This window comes from Podarcis raffonei, chromosome 6 (assembly GCF_027172205.1).
Source record: "Podarcis raffonei isolate rPodRaf1 chromosome 6, rPodRaf1.pri, whole genome shotgun sequence".
Lineage (NCBI taxonomy): Eukaryota > Metazoa > Chordata > Lepidosauria > Squamata > Lacertidae > Podarcis > Podarcis raffonei.
This window is the reverse complement of record NC_070607.1, coordinates 27,696,418-27,714,292: the sequence shown is the minus strand read 5'-3', so window position 1 is coordinate 27,714,292 and position 17,875 is coordinate 27,696,418. Positions and strand designations below refer to the sequence as shown.

The window sequence follows — 17,875 nt, the reverse complement described above, 5'->3', positions numbered from 1 at the left end:
GATGACATAGGCTGGAGGGAAATAGTTTAACTAGGTTAGCAGTGACAAGGAGGAAGGAGTGGGGCAGAATGTGATGTGGGCTGAAAGTGGCCGACTGTAACAAAAAGAGGGAGAATGGAGGATCTCTCTGTCTTTAGATCCCAGTCTGCGGTGCCTATGGGAGATGTAAGGGATCCTCTGTATCTGTTTAATGCTGGGATTTTCCACCATCTGACTCAGGTTAAGTACTTAATTCATTCCGGAGGTCTGTTCTTAACCTGAAGCACCACTTTTGCTAATGGGGCCTCCTGCTGCCACCTCATTGCCCAAAAGGAAACAAAGATCCTGGGTAAACACCTGGAACTTTTCTAGAATCTCTCACTGCTCGTGGAGATTGGGGTGGGGTATAACAATATTATGGTCTGAAGCTCAACATCAAAAAAACGAAGATCATGGCCACTGGGCCCATCACCTCCTGGCAAATAGAAGGGGAAGAAATGGAGGCAGTTTGAGATTTTACTTTCTTGGGCTCCATGATCACTGCAGATGGTGACAGCAGTCACGAAATTAAAAGATGACTGCTCCTTTGGGGGAAAGGCGATGGCAAACCTAGACAGCATCTTAAAAAGCAGAGACATCACTTTGACAACAAAGGTCTGTATAGTTAAAGCCATGGTTTTCCCAGTAGTGATGTATGGAAGTGAGAGCTGGACCATAAAGAAGGCTGATCGCCGAAGAATTGATGCTTTTGAATTATGGTGCTGGAGGAGCCTCTTGAGAGTCCCATGGACTGCAAGAAGATCAAACATATCCATTCTTAAGGAAATCAGCCCTGAATGCTCACTGGAAGGACAGATCGTGAAGCTGAGGCTCCAATGCTTTGGCCACCTCATGAGAAGAGAAGACTCCCTGGAAAAGACCCTGATGTTGGGAAAGATGGAGGGCACAAGGAGAAGGGGACGACAGAGGATGAGATGGTTGGACAGTGTTCTCAAAGCTACAAACATGAGTCTGACCAAACTGCGGGAGGCAGTGGAAGACAGGAGTGCCTGGCGTGCTCTGGTCCATGGGGTCATGAAGAGTCAGACACGACTAAACGACTAAACAACAACAACATAACAATATTATTACAAACTGTTAGAATCAGTATGTTTCATTCCTTTGGATAGAGAGAAGGGTGGGATTTAAATGCAAGCAATAAATAAATAAATAAATAAATAAATAAATAAATAAATAAATAAAATGGGCTTGTCTTTACCTTCTGAAGGCAGAACTACATGTTATACTGGGAAACCTGTGTTTCTTAAACAGATGCAGGGCTTAAGGGTACTGGGGTAGTGTTTTGAACCTGGGCATCCAACAAAGCCTGGTACTTTACCTCCTGCATTACTGACCTCACTCTGCTGCAAATCTGGCTGAATACAATACAAGGCTGCCAACCTAGACTGGAAATTGTCAGCTATAAGGCAGCTCTGATCTCAGAGTTTGGCACAGCAACTTGTCACTATGAGCAGTAGCAGCGGATTCCTACTGCATTGCCTTGCTTTTGCCCTGCTTTGCCCTCTGTCTTCCCTAGGACAGAACTGCTGGCCCAGTCCTAATTATACCTCTGCCATCATAGATTCCTGCCTTCTCAGAAACTTGGGCAGTGACCTGCCTCCAACTATGCCTGCAACGCCTTTGCCTGTTAGGACCATATCCTTGTCTTGACATCAGATGAACATTTAGGAATTCCAGTTTGGAAGGATGGCTAAAATAACTTCAACAACTGTTGTGTAAATTAAAAAATAAACCATGTTTAGCAATGTGACAAACTTTGTTTGGACATGTGTCCATATTCATCAACAAAACGATCATGTGTAAATATCAAAATAATGTTATCATTTTTTCTTGATAATTAATAATTATTAACTTAAGCATATGGCATACTTACCATATACAACTTTAATATTTAACCAAGGCATTTGCACTTTGATTAATAACCTGATAATTGCAAGCTCAAATATCACAGTTTTTCCAGAACCGGTGGGCGCACAGATCACAAAATTTCTATCTGTGTAAAGGAGCTAGAAAAGAACAACTAATAGTAAGTGGAGCACAAAATCAGGTGCATATATTTTGACAAGTAGGTTTGGAATAATTTGCACACAATCAACTATTTATTAATGTATTGATGCACACACATTCAAATCATAAATGATATAGTCATTAGCGCATGTCATTTTATGGGGTAAAACTTAATTTTTGAAAATTTATTCAATGAGGGGTGTTTAAAATAGGTTTGGGGGTATAAGGAATTCTAATCTGCCATTATTTTTGCTATTGGACAAAATTTAGTATGGTATGTCAACGTCAAAGCATATAAACTGCTTTCAGAAAACGAAACAAATTTCAAATTTACCTTCTGAAAATATCAGGTAATGCTAGATAAATAAATAGTATTACAAGTACTTGGCAATCAATTTTAATTATTTCTATACAAGCTTACACATATTTTACTTGCCTAGCAAAACTATATTATATTAATTTAACCAAGTTGTCTTTTGAATTCCCAGGTCATGTTACAACTTTGGAATTTGAAAGTTGAATTCAACATGCTGTAACAGCTAAGTTCAATTTTTTTAAAGACTACCTTTTTATGCATCAAATACTTTTTACTTTACACAAGGACAAAAAAGATAAAGTAGTAGCAATAGTTTTTCCTTGCGATCTGCCGCTGAGCAATTATGAAGAATATATGGCACAGCTAGGGCCATTATGTAGCAAAGCCTGCTGTAGAGTTGCTAACACAAAACCCATTTTCAAGTCTCAGGAGGGAGTCATGCACATAGAAGATGATAGGCCTTGACAGTGGTCTATCATTAAAAATACACAGTAAGATTTGTCCTTCAGCATCAATTTCAGAACAAATCATCCCTTAATGATCTGTTTTTTCCATAAATTATATGTAGCTTAAGCAGCCACTTGTGCAAAGTTCTAATGTTATAAAGAATAAACCTATTATCTATTTACTACTTTGTTACCAGAATAAGGCCAAAAGCTTTAAAAAGGTTTGCTCTACTGTATGTTAGGGATGGAAAACCTGTGGCCCTCCAGAAAACTACAATTCCCATCAGCCCCAGGTGCCACAGGTGATGTGGGTTGTAGTCCAACAACATATGGACGGTAATGGATTCCCCATACCTGCTTTATAGTAACCCCATTCTAGTTAATGCTTTAGTTATCGCCTAAATTAAGAACACCGCAGAGATTTGGAAACTCCAGTTCTACATATTTTAGTTAAGTAACGTGGTCACAGCATGCTCAACAAATGCCATCATATCTTGCAGTGCAATCATACACATATTTATTCAGAAATTAACTCCCACTGTGTTCGGTGAAGCTTTCTCCCAATTTAAGTGTGCACAGGATTGCAATTGTGCAATCTAACCCTATGCATCTAACCCTGCCAACCCTGCCAGTTCGAAAGCATGTCAAAGTGCACGTACCGGTAGATAAATAGGTACCGCTCCAGCGGGAAGGTAAACGGCGTTTCCGTGCACTGCTCTGGTTTGCTAGAAGCGGCTTAGTCATGCTGGCCGCATGATCCAGAAGCTGTACGCCGGCTCCCTCGGCCAATAAAGCGAGATGAGCGCCGCAACCCCAGAGTCGGTCATGACTGGACCTAATGGTCAGGGGTCCCTTTACCTTTACCTAACCCTATGCATATCTATCCAGACTATGTCCCACTGGGTTCAATGTGGCTTACTCCCAGATAAAACTGCACAGGACTGCAGCCATGAGGGTTTATGTTGTATTTGTTATTATATCAAGCCAAAGAATCCGGCAACTGAGCAAATGTTCTCTTTTTTCCCTAGGGTCCAAGGCAAGCAGCAAGAACAAGACGTTCGTTGAGCCCTTAGGAAGTGGTGAGCAGTGGAGGCTGGTCCATTAAGGCCCCACAAATCTCAGCCTGCCTTTAGTAGGTCCCTACCTGCCTATTTTCCAACTTAAAATTGGTCTGGGGGTAGCACTGCCTGTGGCAGCTTCTGCCTCGGTCTCAGGGTTGCCCTCCTCAGCAGGGAAGAGAATGAGTCAAAATTAGAATTACTTGGCTCCACTTGTCATTAGCTCTGCCTCTTATTGGCCTTCCTGCCTTCTGCCATATGTGTGTCCCAGTGGGCATCAGTCACCACTGGTTGTGGGGAACCTCTGGACTGCTGAGCTACTTAGGCGTACCAGACCTCAGAGGTCAGTCTGCCAAGTCATTTTTCATAAGCCACACCAGGTGCAGGAAAGTTCAAGGTATGGCTGCTGCAAAGGGCAAATGGGGAAGGCACACTCTAGATGAACACCAAACTCTTTCTTTGCCTGCAAACAAAGGAAGATTTCTCCACTGTAGTTGAAGCCATGGCTATAATGTTCTTTTGCAGTCACAAACTGAAGTTGGAGTCATATGGCGTGTCAGGTGATTTTATAGGCGGATAACTTTCCCCAAGTTACGGTACTTTTGGATCCAGTCCTCTGGTTGGAACCAGATCCCTGCCCTGCCCTAGTAGACTGCCAAACTTGATGGCAAGCTCCATTAATCTTGGCGGGTCACAGGAACTACTTTTATGAAATCAGCAGTGGGTATTTCCTTATGCATGGCCGTAAGTGTAAAAATAATTATGAAACCTGCATAGTTAAAACTAATCCATACTTACATCATCCAGAGCCTTGGATTGAATGTAATTAAAATAAGGGAATTCTTTGAAAATATTTCTAAACTGGGCAGCTTAAAGTCATATTAAGGAGTCAAACAATTTAGTTAGGAATGGATACATCTTTCACAATGAAGTACTTTATACAGACTTAAATAAAACTTCCCACTTTTAAACATTTGTTTGGAAAATGATTAAATGGAGGAATAGCAGCTTCAGCTACATAGAAAATTTCTAACAAGGTTGGAGCTGGGGAGAAATGTAAAAAAAAAAATCAAAGAAAAAAACGATATGGGGTGGAATGAAATAAAAATTAAAACATATGCAAAATATTGATTTACTAATCAACCCTAAGCATTATTCATTATTGGGAAAACCCAAATAATGGTAGTGCTATGATGGTTGTGCTACTGGAGCCTGCTATGGTAGCATTATGCAGCTGGTCCACTAAACTGCATACTCATACTCTAGTTGCTTAAGAAAATGTGAATATGTTAATTGTTCATTCAATGGACCATGGCCATTACTACAATCATAAGTTTCCTCAATTATATTTCTTTGTTTACCTTTACCTTTACAGAGTCCCCCAGCCACATGATTACTTTCTAGATTCTAAAAGCATATTTAAAAACATTATAGTTTACATAATATACAGCCAATAAGTTACTTTTACATAATTGTAGTGCATAAAAGGATACGGATTTCAGTCACAGGTCTCAAAATCAAGTCTTCTTCTGTAGTTCCTAGTGAATAAAACTTTATTTTTATCATCATCCATTAACAATATTAATAAAAAACGCAAATAAAAATGCTGAGGATAGAATGTAATTTCATCAGTCTGGTTTCCTCCAAATATTTTTGACTACAATTCCCCCACCCCCACCCCCAAAAGCAAGCCCAGCATCAGCCCCAGCCAGGTTGGCAAAGGTTGCATAACACTGATCCTGCAGGTAGAGACACCAATTGAGGTGTCTGAAGCCAGGGTAGAAGGCTGCAATCTTCCAAAGCTTTATCTAGGAAAGCAAATAGCCAGTATCTTTTTGAGGACTGCAGACAAAAATTCTCAACTGCCCTTCTTTACAACAGTGTTTCTGTACATCTTTCAATACAGCAAATGTATCCACAAAATAATGACTTAGAGCAGTGGTTCCTAATTAATGGTCCGCACATACCCATCAACTGTCCCAAGACTTCCCATTTGGGGGGCGCATGCTCTCATGCAAGAGCATGGGACCCAAAAATGCATGAGATCACAGCTGGACATTGTCTTGTGCGAGATTGCAGTGCTCAAAAACACATGTTGCGGTGCCCAAAAACACATGGGGAGTGCCCATTTGTGTGCCTAGTCCTGGGACTCTGATCACTTGCCATGCTAAGTTCTGTGCCCATCTGTCTCTTCAAAAGGAAGGTGCAGGGGCATGTTGCTTGCTGGACCCATGTCCTAGCTTGCAAGAGCCATGTATGTGTACCTCCTTTACATCTGCTAAATCTTGTAACCTGTGCCTTGTCTTTAAAGACTTTGGCACAAACTGCACTGAGAGTTCAAGTCCCTTGTCTAGCAATGAGGGCCGGGGCAATAAGGTTTGGTACATCAGAGATGGGGAATCTATGGCCCTCTAGACATGTTTGGATTCCAGATCCCATCAGCCCTAGCCAACATGGTCAGTCATAGAATCATAGATCTTACCGTTGGAAAGAACCCCAAGATTCATCTAGTCCAACCCCCTGCAATGCAGAAATTTCAGCTAAAGTATCCATGACAGATGGCCATGGTCAATGATCAGAGATGATGGGAACTGTAGTCCAACTTCATCTGGAGGACACCATGTTGACTACCACTGCTCTTTGGAAGTGCAGACTTATATCTTGCCCTCATTTACCTTCAAATTACCTATAGGCCCTTCTTTCCAATGTGGGAAGAAAGAAGAAGGATTGCTTGTGACATGTTGAAGAAATTTTTCACTGTAGTATATGCAGATGAAATTTGATGTGGAGGAGCAGAAGAGGAAGATGTGAAAGAACAATGCATAGCTTTCTTTTCATCAGTTCCCATGGCTGACCTCAAAAATAGCAGAGCACTAAGCTCTTTGAGACATGCATTTAATCCACCACATTATAATTACTTCTGTCTTATCTGGCTTAGGTGTTCCTTTCTGTGATTCACATCTTTTTTTTTCTAATTTGCTTCTGACCTTCTATATGAATATGACTATGTTACTTACTTTATATTACTCAAGCAGATTGTTGTGTATTTCTTGACTCCATCTACAGTTTTGTTCATGCAATAACTATGAATAATGTATATTCATGAAGCCAGTGTTGTAAATACCTTTGTAGCGAAAAATTACAGAGAAAATGTGTAATTTACCTTCCATCCTAAAAGTCTTTGAAACAGAAGGAAATGACTGTGCTTTTTCAATTCCATTTCCATAAGCAGAAAAAATATCATTTACACTAAGCAGATTAAAATCTGAATCTTGAGTTAACTGTGTATTATTTTTCCATAGGTCTCCTTTCCTCATTTCTTTGTTGTTGGTAATATTACAATATGTGTCCATTTCTCCCTTGGCATTGGTACTCTCAGTGTTGCCTGGATTTACATATGTATAATTGGTTGGTTTAAATAAGCTGTAATAAATTCAAAGGGATATTTTCATATAATATACACATTTACAACCTACTTACATAGCAATTACATACTACAGCTTACATTGCTTTGTTTCCAATACCTGCGGAAAACCAAACCTGTTATTTGTTACTTGAAACAGGCTTGCACAATTTTTGACGCACCAAGCTTCCCCACACCCATTCTTGCAGTCTCTGGCAGGCAACCAAAACAAGGGGTTAATTCAGCCTTGGGCTGGTCATTATACAGGGCTGGCGGGCCATGTTTCCTTTAGTGCCTATCAAGCTGTGAGGCATGGACCAAGATCTCCAAGATAAATTCACTGTTGATTTGGAAGTGAAATAGCTGAGTACAGATAAAAAGAAACAATGACATTGAAAGAGGAAAGACTTGCAGTGGCTTTGGACTTTACACTTCAAACACAACATCCAAAGTGGGACATTTAGCATCTCTGCCACAGTGAGATGTATCAGCCGTACAGGAATGATATGTGTCTTTCCATTTTATACATTGCTCTGAAAATGTTGTGCATCTGTTTTTCCTGCTTGAGCATAACATCAAAACCACTTACATTTGACGCCAAGAACATGCAGTGGCTTTCCCTGCATATTTCAATGTATGTCACAGAGTATATTGTGAGTGGGATACAGTATGCCAGGATACCTAGCAAAGCACCTTCACTCATACTGACCTAGGCAACCCATATGTTCACTTGATGAGGCCCCAGATGACCATGACATCATGGAAACAGGCCTTGCCCACAGTGGCACCATCCTTCTGGAACCCAGTCCCCATTCAGGAAGCATCAAATGTGGTATGTTTTTAAAACCCATTTATTTATTCAGGCTTTCTCTGGTTGTTGAAAACATTTTTTTCCAGATTGTGCTGATCGGTACTGTGATTTAGCGTTTTACTATGTCTCTGAGAAATAGGGAACACCAGGCCCAGGTGACAAAGACCTTCAGCCTTCACAACTATCCCCAGGTCCCATCCATCCATGGCCCTATTTTGAACCCTGTGTCTTTGCCTTGCTGGAATGTGTACTTGAGCTCTGATGATGCTTTTGCTCGTCTGGATGGAGGGTCAAGAGAAGCGTGCGAGTGTGTGCAGATACTTGCCAACTGTACAAAAGTAAGATGTGCATTTGTACCTCTGTCTACCTTTGCCGCTGGCCACACCCACTGCTGGCATGTGGCCCTTAGAAGATCGCCTAGAAAGGAAAGCAACCCTCAGGCTAAAAAAAAAAGCTCCCCTGATGTATCTCTTAGATTTTTGCTGTGATTATATGACTTTACTTCTTCTTGCAAACTGCATAGAGTTGTTTTATGTTAAGCGGCATTTTAGTTGTATGTATGTATGTATGTATGTATGAATAAATAAATAAATAAATAAATAAATAAATAAATAAATAAACAAACATCTGGACAGGAATAATTCAAGAATGGAAAAGTAGCCAGAGTGCAACAATCTTTCCCTTTCAAAGAGCTGCTTACTTGTAGTTCATTGCTTGTTAGTTCTCACTTTCAATATTTGTGGTAAGGTAAAAGGTAAAGGTACCCCTGCCTGTACGGGCCAGTCTTGCCAGACTCTAGGGTTGTGCGCCCATCTCATTTAAGAGGCCGGGGGCCAGCGCTGTCCGGAGACACTTCCGGGTCACGTGGCCAGTGTGACATCGCTGCTCTGGCGAGCCAGAGCCGCACACGGAAACGCCGTTTACCTTCCCGCTAGTAAGCGGTCCCTATTTATCTACTTGCACCCGGGGGTGCTTTCGAACTGCTAGGTTGGCAGGCGCTGGGACCGAGCAATGGGAGTGCACCCCGCCGTGGGGATTCGAACCGCCGACCTTTTGATCGGCAAGCCCTAGGCGCTGAGGCTTGTACCCACAGCACCACCCGCGTCCCTAATATTTGTGGTAATAGTAATTAATTAAAGAAAACCCACTGGATTCTACACATCCAAAAAGAGGAGCACCATCTCTTAAATGGGCTGAGAATCAGCATTCATTGTCACCTAGATAGTTTCAAGTAGAGTCAAAATATATTAGAGTTAACTGAACTTTCAGGACGCATTTCTGAAAAGTACAGTTCTAGTCTGCTGCAACAAACTGGCAAAGAGTGAAGTCCAGTCCTATTAAAGCAATGATTATCCTGTGATTGATTCTTAAAGGAGTTGGATTACATGCATGCCCTGTGACAGCTTAAAGTATAAAAATAAACTAGTATATCTGTGAGCTGCCAAGGACCATGTCTTTGTATGGAATTTTAAGAGTGTGTTTGGTAGTACATCAGCTGCCTCTTAACTAAAGTAATAAACTAAATCCTGTGTTTAAATCCTTGTAAAAAAGGGTTGTGCCTAGAGCAAATCTAATTACTGTATTAAAACACCGCCGAAAGGAACTATCCCAGTTTTCTCACATTCAAAAGAATATTAACACAATTGCCTGGAGCCCTATTAAGCACTTTCATTTCAAAGATCAAAAACTGAGTCTTTGACAAATGTATCTAAAATAATATGGTTCTGATATTTGATGAATTATTATAATTGGCTTTAAAAAGCCTACCTTTTCCTGAATGTTGAGCAGGCACTTTCATCACCAACTTCTTCTGGAAAATTAATTAATAGTTTATTTTTTTAAAGGTTTTCTACAAAACAGTTAACAAGCTCTGTTTTCATATTTATCAAGGTCATAGAGGAACAATGGGACCAATTCCAGACTATTGGCCTGAAAATAACTTACCTGCCTCCACTAACTGAACTCCTATAGGTTTTGCCTGTTAAAATTCATAGCAAAGTAATCATGTAGACTATTTAGGATTTTATCACTTAGTAATGCTCTTAAAAGAGGGCAAGTCATTTGCTCTGTGCAAGCTACTTGCAAAAGGAAAAGAAATGTAGAATATAATGCCTACCAAGAAGTTGATTCAACAAAACATGCAGAAAATAAAATAAATTTCATGCCATTATTCTCAATGTTTTCTTGCGCTTTCTCAGCTTGACAATCCTTAAAATTCCTCATTTATTATGGTCATGCACAGGCCCTGATATCTGGCCTATACAGTACTTATATTGGTGTTTTTTAAATAAAAAATCCTGATCTGTTCCAGAGTCACCCTGTATTTTCTCTCTGCTTCACTCTGTCATCAGCTCCAAAGCTACTCTGTATAAAATTGAATTGTGTTCCCTCATTCACTATCATGGAGAAGCTTTTCCTCCTTTTGGCCAAAGTGTATGGCATGTCGAGATACAGAATCCCCTTCAAAGTGGATTAAACATGCCAAATTGCATCCAAATATGTCGAGGAGATTTTTGTGAGGGGAAGTAAGAATGATTCACTTTAATCCATAATCCCTTTGGGTGGAGGCTATCTGCTCATTACCTTAAACTAATTTAAGAGGTGACTGAGCGAAATGCATTCTTGCTTCTATATTGTTTTAAAAATGGCACCTTCACGTTGACCTAAGCGCTCTGTGGTAAGCCTTGTTTTCTCCAATAAGCCATGAGCCTATTGCTTACAATACTGCTTGTAGGGTTGCAAAGAGCTCTGAACTTTTTTGTTGTAGGAGAAAAACAGATTTAAAAAAATAATAATACTTAAATGAAATTTTAATTTCTTTTCTTCTTCTTTTTAATCCTCCATTGCTGTGCCTAACCAAAAGCAACCCCATAGCACTTCAGTGTTCTGTAGATAACATTTTGGATAGCTTCCTTCCTGGAACAAACAACAACCTGAGAGGGAGGTATTTTCATCCTATGTTGAATAGCAACGTGGGGTTGGTAAGCCATTATGATGCACCCAGCACTATGGCTGTTATTTTTTTTAAAGGAAAAATGTGTGAAATACAGTCATGCATTTTCACATATAGTCTACTTCGCCCATGATTCAACATACTTCAGTAAAAGTAGGCATTGCCCCCCCCATTAAAGTGAGTAATTGAATATTACCGTATATTTCTGTGTATAAGACAATGGTTTTTTGCTTTTAAAAAAAAGTTCAAAAATTGGGGGGTGATCTTATACACGGATGGTGAATGCACAGAGGTCCAGGCTCTGGCTCTTGAAATATGCCATCCTAATTTTGGTAACCTTAACTATTTTAAAATATTGATTTTGTGTTCAAAAAAATAGAGGTCGTCTGATACATGGGGGTCTTATACACGGAAAAATACAGCATTTTAAATTCCATACTTCCTCTTATTAAAACTAATCGCAAAACATTCTACCTTTTTGGCTGTTCCCTCCCAATTCCATTTGTAGCTGCTGAGTAGGTGGAATTTCAAACGCAGATGGAACAGGTGCAAGATACCAGTCTGTTGGCTCTTCATTTTCTAGATATCTGTTTCCAACATATTAACATGAAGCGAAAAAACATTAAGTGTTTCCAACCAAATTAATGACAACCCGCAGAAGAACATATTGACTGTTGTGTCACTTCTAAATTATCCCTTTTAACATTACACTTGGGGGGGGGACGTGTTATATTTTAAATGTAAGACTTCTGTTAACCCACCTCAGTTTAATGAGAATTTGGTATGCTTTGGGACACAACCAAAGCAGATAGCCAATGTTTCCTCTCCTCTGACAGAAGTCGGTAAAACAGGGGGAGAGAGAGACAATTATTTTTAGATTCTTGTTCTCCACTGAACCCCCAATCTGCTCTGGATAGGGCTGCCATTTCAAAGGCAGAACTGACGTCCGGTGGGAATTTTGGGGTGTACTGCTTTTTACTTTTTGAAATATGGCAACCCTAGCTCTGGAGGCTTGAGCGGATTTGGGTGGGGTTGGAGGGAACAGAAGAAATAAGCAAAACTGCATCTCTTTTCCCCATTTTGCTCCTGGATGCCTTCAGTCAGCAAAGGGAAAACATCTGATATCACCCTAGAGCTCCTAATAAGCTGAGATGTCCTGCTGCTATGTTATCTTGCACAACTAACTTACGTTATCACAATCATTTGCTACAGAAACTTTTTTGAGAAAAAAACCATAACAACAAACAAAACAAAACAAATGCAAGATAATTAAATAAACTGTTATTGTAAAATATTCTAGGGGCCTACCTGCCACTATGTATATTCTTTGGAATATAGAGATAGGTAGCTCCTTGAATATTTTACAATAACAATTTATTTAATTACCTTGCATTTGTTTTGTTTTGTTGTTCTTTGAAATATAGAGGACTGGGAGAATTAGGAAAGGAGAAGCTTATCTATTATGGTTTGTTGAAAATAAAAACCTTTAGAAAAGGCGAAAGATTGATACAATCTGAAGAGAGACCAGAGTTAATAGGAAAAAAATGAACTGCAGCAATATAAGAACTGGACAAAAATCAAGGAGTGTAGGAAACCACTTTGATCAAACTTATAAATTTGGAAATAACTGGAATTATTTTTATCTTAATTGGAATTTGTATAATTTTAAAATGTAGTTTTTTGGGGGGGAGGATTATTGGGTTGTTGTTTTTATTTTGATTATATATTTTGTGGTTTTATATTTTGATTTTGTTCTGTGAACCGCCCTGAGACCTCTGGGTATAGGGTGGTATATGAGTAATAATAATAATAATAATAATAATAATAATAATGGCAAAACTGTGACAATATAGGGCAAATATTTGAAAATTAATAAAAAATATTGTTTAAAAAAAAAACTATCTCATTTTACAGAAAACATAGTAAATCACAAATTACAGAAAACACTGCAAAATCACAGGGACAACTTGTGGGAGACAGCTGCAACAAACTTACTTTTGTTTTGTACCTGGTCCTTCAAAAAACAAATTATCCAAAGAAAAGGCAGGGTCTGTCATTGTATTAAGACGAGAGGTGAATTCTCAGAAAAGCTGCAAAAGACAATGACAACTATAATTATTTCAATATACTGACAAAGGAATACCAGCTTTTTCATGATCAAGGTGTCTCCCCTGCCAGGTAAGTATACCAGGTTTTTCAACCTGATAAGGATATTATTATTTTTAAAACATTGTATTTTATTATTATATTATATTCTTTAGAACTCCCACTGGAGGAAGCCTTAAATTCAAAGATCCCCCATGTCATTTTTTCACCTCAGAGGAAAATCAGAACAGAGTGGCAGGCAGCCATTTTGAAATTCCATATATTTTGCCAACTGACTAGGTAGACAACTTTGCACAGGTGTGTACACACACACACATACACACACATATATGTATATATACATATATACATACATACATTACACACATACAATATGTATGTTTGTACACACACACACAAATATGTATGTACACGCACACAAACTAACACACACACACGCACAGACACATATATATCTTGCTTGGCAAAACAGCCCTTTCCTTGGCCGAAGGAGACAATGTTTGTCCTTGTGGGACATGCAACTCCCATCCATCCAAAGTGGATTTACAAGCCCCAAAGGAAGGACTCCTTAAAGCAGCACCCCATGAATTAAAAGGGCCATTTTGTACCATGGCCTATGTCTGTAGGCTGTGTCTGGCTCTGTATATTTGGCCAAGCGGAGCGCCTAGGCTACAACCTTCCCTTCGCACCCCAAGCGGGGAACGTTAAAATCAAATGTTCCCTCAGGTTGTTTCCTTAAGTCTCTACTAGCAGCCTGAAATAGTGAAAACTGAGGAGAACAGGCCAGCCACTCCAAATCACTGTTTGTCGTCCAACAACATGGACGCCGCTGGCTGTCTTAAGAGGGAAGAAAGATTGCCGCTTTTCAAGGAGCTTTTATCAGCAGACAAAGGCAAAGAAAAGAGGGAATGCCCTCATAAAACCAGAGAGGGAAATTAAGTTCCTTAGCCGAGGCTGTTCTTTCCCTTATTAGATAAACAAAGGGAAAGGAGGTAAAATATGTAGGGTTGCCGTATCTCCAAACGTGGAATAAAAAAATTCGCTCTTAAGTTGTTGAGTGGTTTGTTTGTTTGTTTAAGGGAATCAAAGTTGTTCAGCTTTTTTTCTCTTTCGTAAAATCTACAATAATTTTTTAGTTTTGGAGCTGGGGGGGGGGGCTATTTTCAAATTAAAGCCCATTTCCCCCCTGAAAAATAATGCAGGGTGCCATTTCCGGAGGCGAATTTCAGGACATGTCCTGGAAAGTCAGGATGTATGGCAGCCTTAAAAACATGTCTCTTTCACCTCTGTTTCTTATGCCCAGAACATAGCTAAAATTTATTTGGAGCCCGTGTGTGAGAGAGACAAATAGCTTCAAAGGTATTAACTGAGCCGAGTGCTGATGAGATACGCCCAAATGAGGCACAAGGGAGACCGACTACACTATTTTGAGCACTTTTGTCAATGAACCATTTAGCAGGAGAGCTAGGAGTATTTTAGTAGCTGGAAAAATACCATTTGTCTGGTGCGGCAGGATTCGAAGAGCAAACGTGGGTCATATGAAAAGGCACTTCTAACGTGCCCAGGATAGTCGAATACAGAATTATACACTTGGTGATTGAAACAGACTCGGCCCCAAATGCAACACCTGTGCTCCTTCACACTCCCTTCCTTACAGTTACTTTTAACTGTTTGCCCCTGTTTCAGTCTTTTTAAGCATATATGATATCAATCCCTCGCAGCAGCAGCAGCAACAACAACAACTTTGCCCCCCCACCCGAAAAATATGGCAACCTGCATCCCATGCAGAGTTTAAGTCATAAATATACTCTATTCTTCTTGATATATATGGGTGTTCCATCGAGCTAGAAGCAAAGTACCTTCAAATCAGCCTGCAGTTATGTTTCACATGGCAGCAGGCCATTTTGAATCTATTGTTACATTATAACTACCTAGTTTTGCATGGCGTGCTGGATTCTTCATGAAGATGCACAGCTGTCAACCCAACTGTGTGTGAGTGTGAACTTAGATTTATTAAGCCAAATATCTTACAGTTACCACTCCCACCTGGACAGAAAAGTTGCTGAGCTTTTTTAAAGCAAAATTGCAAAAAAAGGCATTTTGGAGTTGTTATTTGCGGGGGGGGGGGGGAGTCAGCAAAAACTATTTTACTGATTTCTGCCCAGACACTGCTGTCTACTGCAGTATTCCATACTGACTACAGTATTCCATATCCATGTCTGGGAAATTCCGGACGTATGGCAACCCTAGAAAGTGTTCCTGGTGACAAGGAGTTGTTCAGGATGCTGGAGTACAAAAAAACCTGAACTATTTTGAAATCTGTTACATTTTTATATTTTATGAACTCTACAGCTAATAAAACTTTATAAACTTACTCTTTTATAAAACAAAACACAAAAACAAAATAAAGTTATAATGTATATAAATTCTCTGAACACAATCCTGTCAGAGTTAAGCACCTTTAAGCCATTGATCTCACGGTGAGAGTTAAGCATGAGTTTAAAAAGACTCGGCTGAAATCCATGGGATGTAAAAGTGCTTAACTTTGGCTGGATCGTGTCCACTGTAGTTTCAGACAGCAGTTGCCTTTTTTCTTTTTCTTTTTCTACCTTCAGAAAGGATGCTCTCCAATTCTTTTGGCCTCAGGCAAGTTTCCATCTTCGTCTGCAACATCTGCTTTTAGCTGACCAGACTTTAAAGATTAAAACGACCATACAAACTGTTCAGGTTTTTTTAGAGTTCTTTTTTTCTCTCCCTCTGAGTCTCTTCCCAAGATGTCATCTCCCTCAACACACGGAAATCACATAAAATATATAGCAAAGCAGCCTCTCAACAGCTCTGAGACAGTTTAATTTTTGATTTCCCCCAAGCCTAACATCTGATCAGCCATATGTTTTGAGTCTTTTTGACTCACAGAGATCACATAACAAGCCATAAACCTGTATGTGCTGGAGCAATGTTACCAGAAAAATCACGAACACCAGACAGTCTTGGGTCAATGGTCCATGCAACAATACGAGGAGACATGTCCCATCCAAGTACAAATTTGTTAAAAGCCTGAGAAGTTCTGAAGAAGTTTCCCACTGAGTAAAGAAACACAGGCTCTTTTCAATGCCAAAAAACACTGAGTTATAATGACAACAAAATAAATGAGAAATGAGAAAGAGGACCTATAACAGGATCATTTCCTTCTCGTGCAGATGATTACTAGGTAGCAGTTATTGTTATGGTGTCATATGAACAAAGATGACATTGTCTATTTTCAGAACAAGAGCTGATAACCAGCATCTTGGAAAAAACATGTACAGTACTCTCTCCCACCCTTGAAATTCTCCGCCTCTATTCCCCTCATCTGTGGGAGACCCTTGTCTTGGGTTGCCATATTTCAAAAAGTAAAAACCAGGGCACCCAAAAAGCTGTTCAGCTTTTTTAAGGAAGACCCCAAAATGTTGCTGTTGACCTTTTTTTAAAAATAAAAACGCCAAAAAGAATGATTTTTTTGATTGACTTGTCTAAGACCCAGGACAAAGCGCCACCTTTCAGAAGTTCCCCCCAGACGTCAATTCTGCCTTTGAAATCTGGACAATTTCTGGGAAAATCAGCCCTAAACTAAGTGTTACACATAACTGTTTCGAAATAGTTGGGTGTTTTTCCTCCCTGCATGTTTATAATGGGCGATTGTTGGTATGCTGAGATTTTTCTTAGGCAACGTATGGCATCCCTACTTAAAAGTTTAAAGTGAATTTTGTGTAGCCAATATGTGCAAATTGCAACATGACCTCAGGTACAAGCAAACTCCCCCCACCCCCATCAAAAATTGCTGGCAAGGGAGAACTATTTGCACTCTGTGGCTATGTGAGAAAACCTGCAAATTAGGAGAATCCCTTGCCTGTTTTTTTCCTTCTCCAGTGCAGTGTTGCTACCTGAATAGCTTTTCTCCAGTTTGTCTTCTTCTGAACGCTCAGGCCCTGTTTTGTTTTGGTTTTTTTAATGACCCATTCTTCCAAGTTTCTTTTAAAATGAAAAACAGCATCTCAAGTCAAGGAGGAAAAAATTAAAAATTTAGTTCCCTGCATTTTTTTACAGCTCCTACAAGAAATAAAATGCAAGCAATACAGTTCATTTGCTTGGATGAAACAGGGAGTGATCTTCTCCCTGTTTCCATTAAAAAAAAAAAGATGTTTACTGACCTTATTACCCGGCCTTTGATCGCTGTGTCCTGCAAACACTTATGCACTTGAATAAGCTTACGCATGCAAATAGTTCTCCTGAAGTTAGTCAAGTGCATAAGCGTTTGCCAAATTGGGCCCTAAGAGAACTAAATACAGGTCCCTCTGGACCCCACCAATACTGTTTGTATGTCAGCCAGAGGGAATCTCCCAGGAGTGATGCAACATTCTCCTCTCCAGAGGCTGAGCATACATTTTATGCAGCACTGCACTAACTCATGCCCACTTAGGAAATCCAAGTTTGGAAGTCAGTATTCTAAATGGCTTTGAGTTCATTTTATATCTCATTTTTTGGAAACCCCCCCCCCCTTTAGGGCTGCCATACGATTGGATTTTCTTGGACATTACTGGGATTTCAAAGGTGGAATTGACGTCCAGGAGGGATTTCTGAAAGGCGGCGTCTGTCCTAGATCTAAGACGAGCCCATCAAAATATTGTGCTTTTTTTGGCATTTTTGTGTTTTAAAAAAATGCTTGACAATTGAGGGGTTTCAAAAAAAAATATATG

General features: G+C 39.7%; 1 protein-coding gene across 1 annotated transcript in view; it reads right to left on the bottom strand.

Moving 5' to 3' along the window:
- Window positions 1–13,872, bottom strand: part of HFM1 (helicase for meiosis 1) — a 52,203-nt gene extending 38,331 nt beyond the window's left edge. Inside the window, exons 1-8 of the mRNA XM_053391801.1 lie at window positions 13,748–13,872; window positions 13,029–13,123; window positions 11,508–11,620; window positions 9,848–9,890; window positions 7,030–7,289; window positions 5,360–5,404; window positions 4,665–4,735; window positions 1,913–2,045 (exon numbers count right to left, since the gene is read on the bottom strand). Coding sequence (XP_053247776.1) covers window positions 1,913–2,045; window positions 4,665–4,735; window positions 5,360–5,404; window positions 7,030–7,289; window positions 9,848–9,890; window positions 11,508–11,620; window positions 13,029–13,090 — 727 coding nt within the window. The 5' untranslated portion in view covers window positions 13,091–13,123; window positions 13,748–13,872. The remainder of the gene's footprint in view (window positions 1–1,912; window positions 2,046–4,664; window positions 4,736–5,359; window positions 5,405–7,029; window positions 7,290–9,847; window positions 9,891–11,507; window positions 11,621–13,028; window positions 13,124–13,747) is intronic.
- Window positions 13,873–17,875: the final 4,003 nt, after the last annotated feature.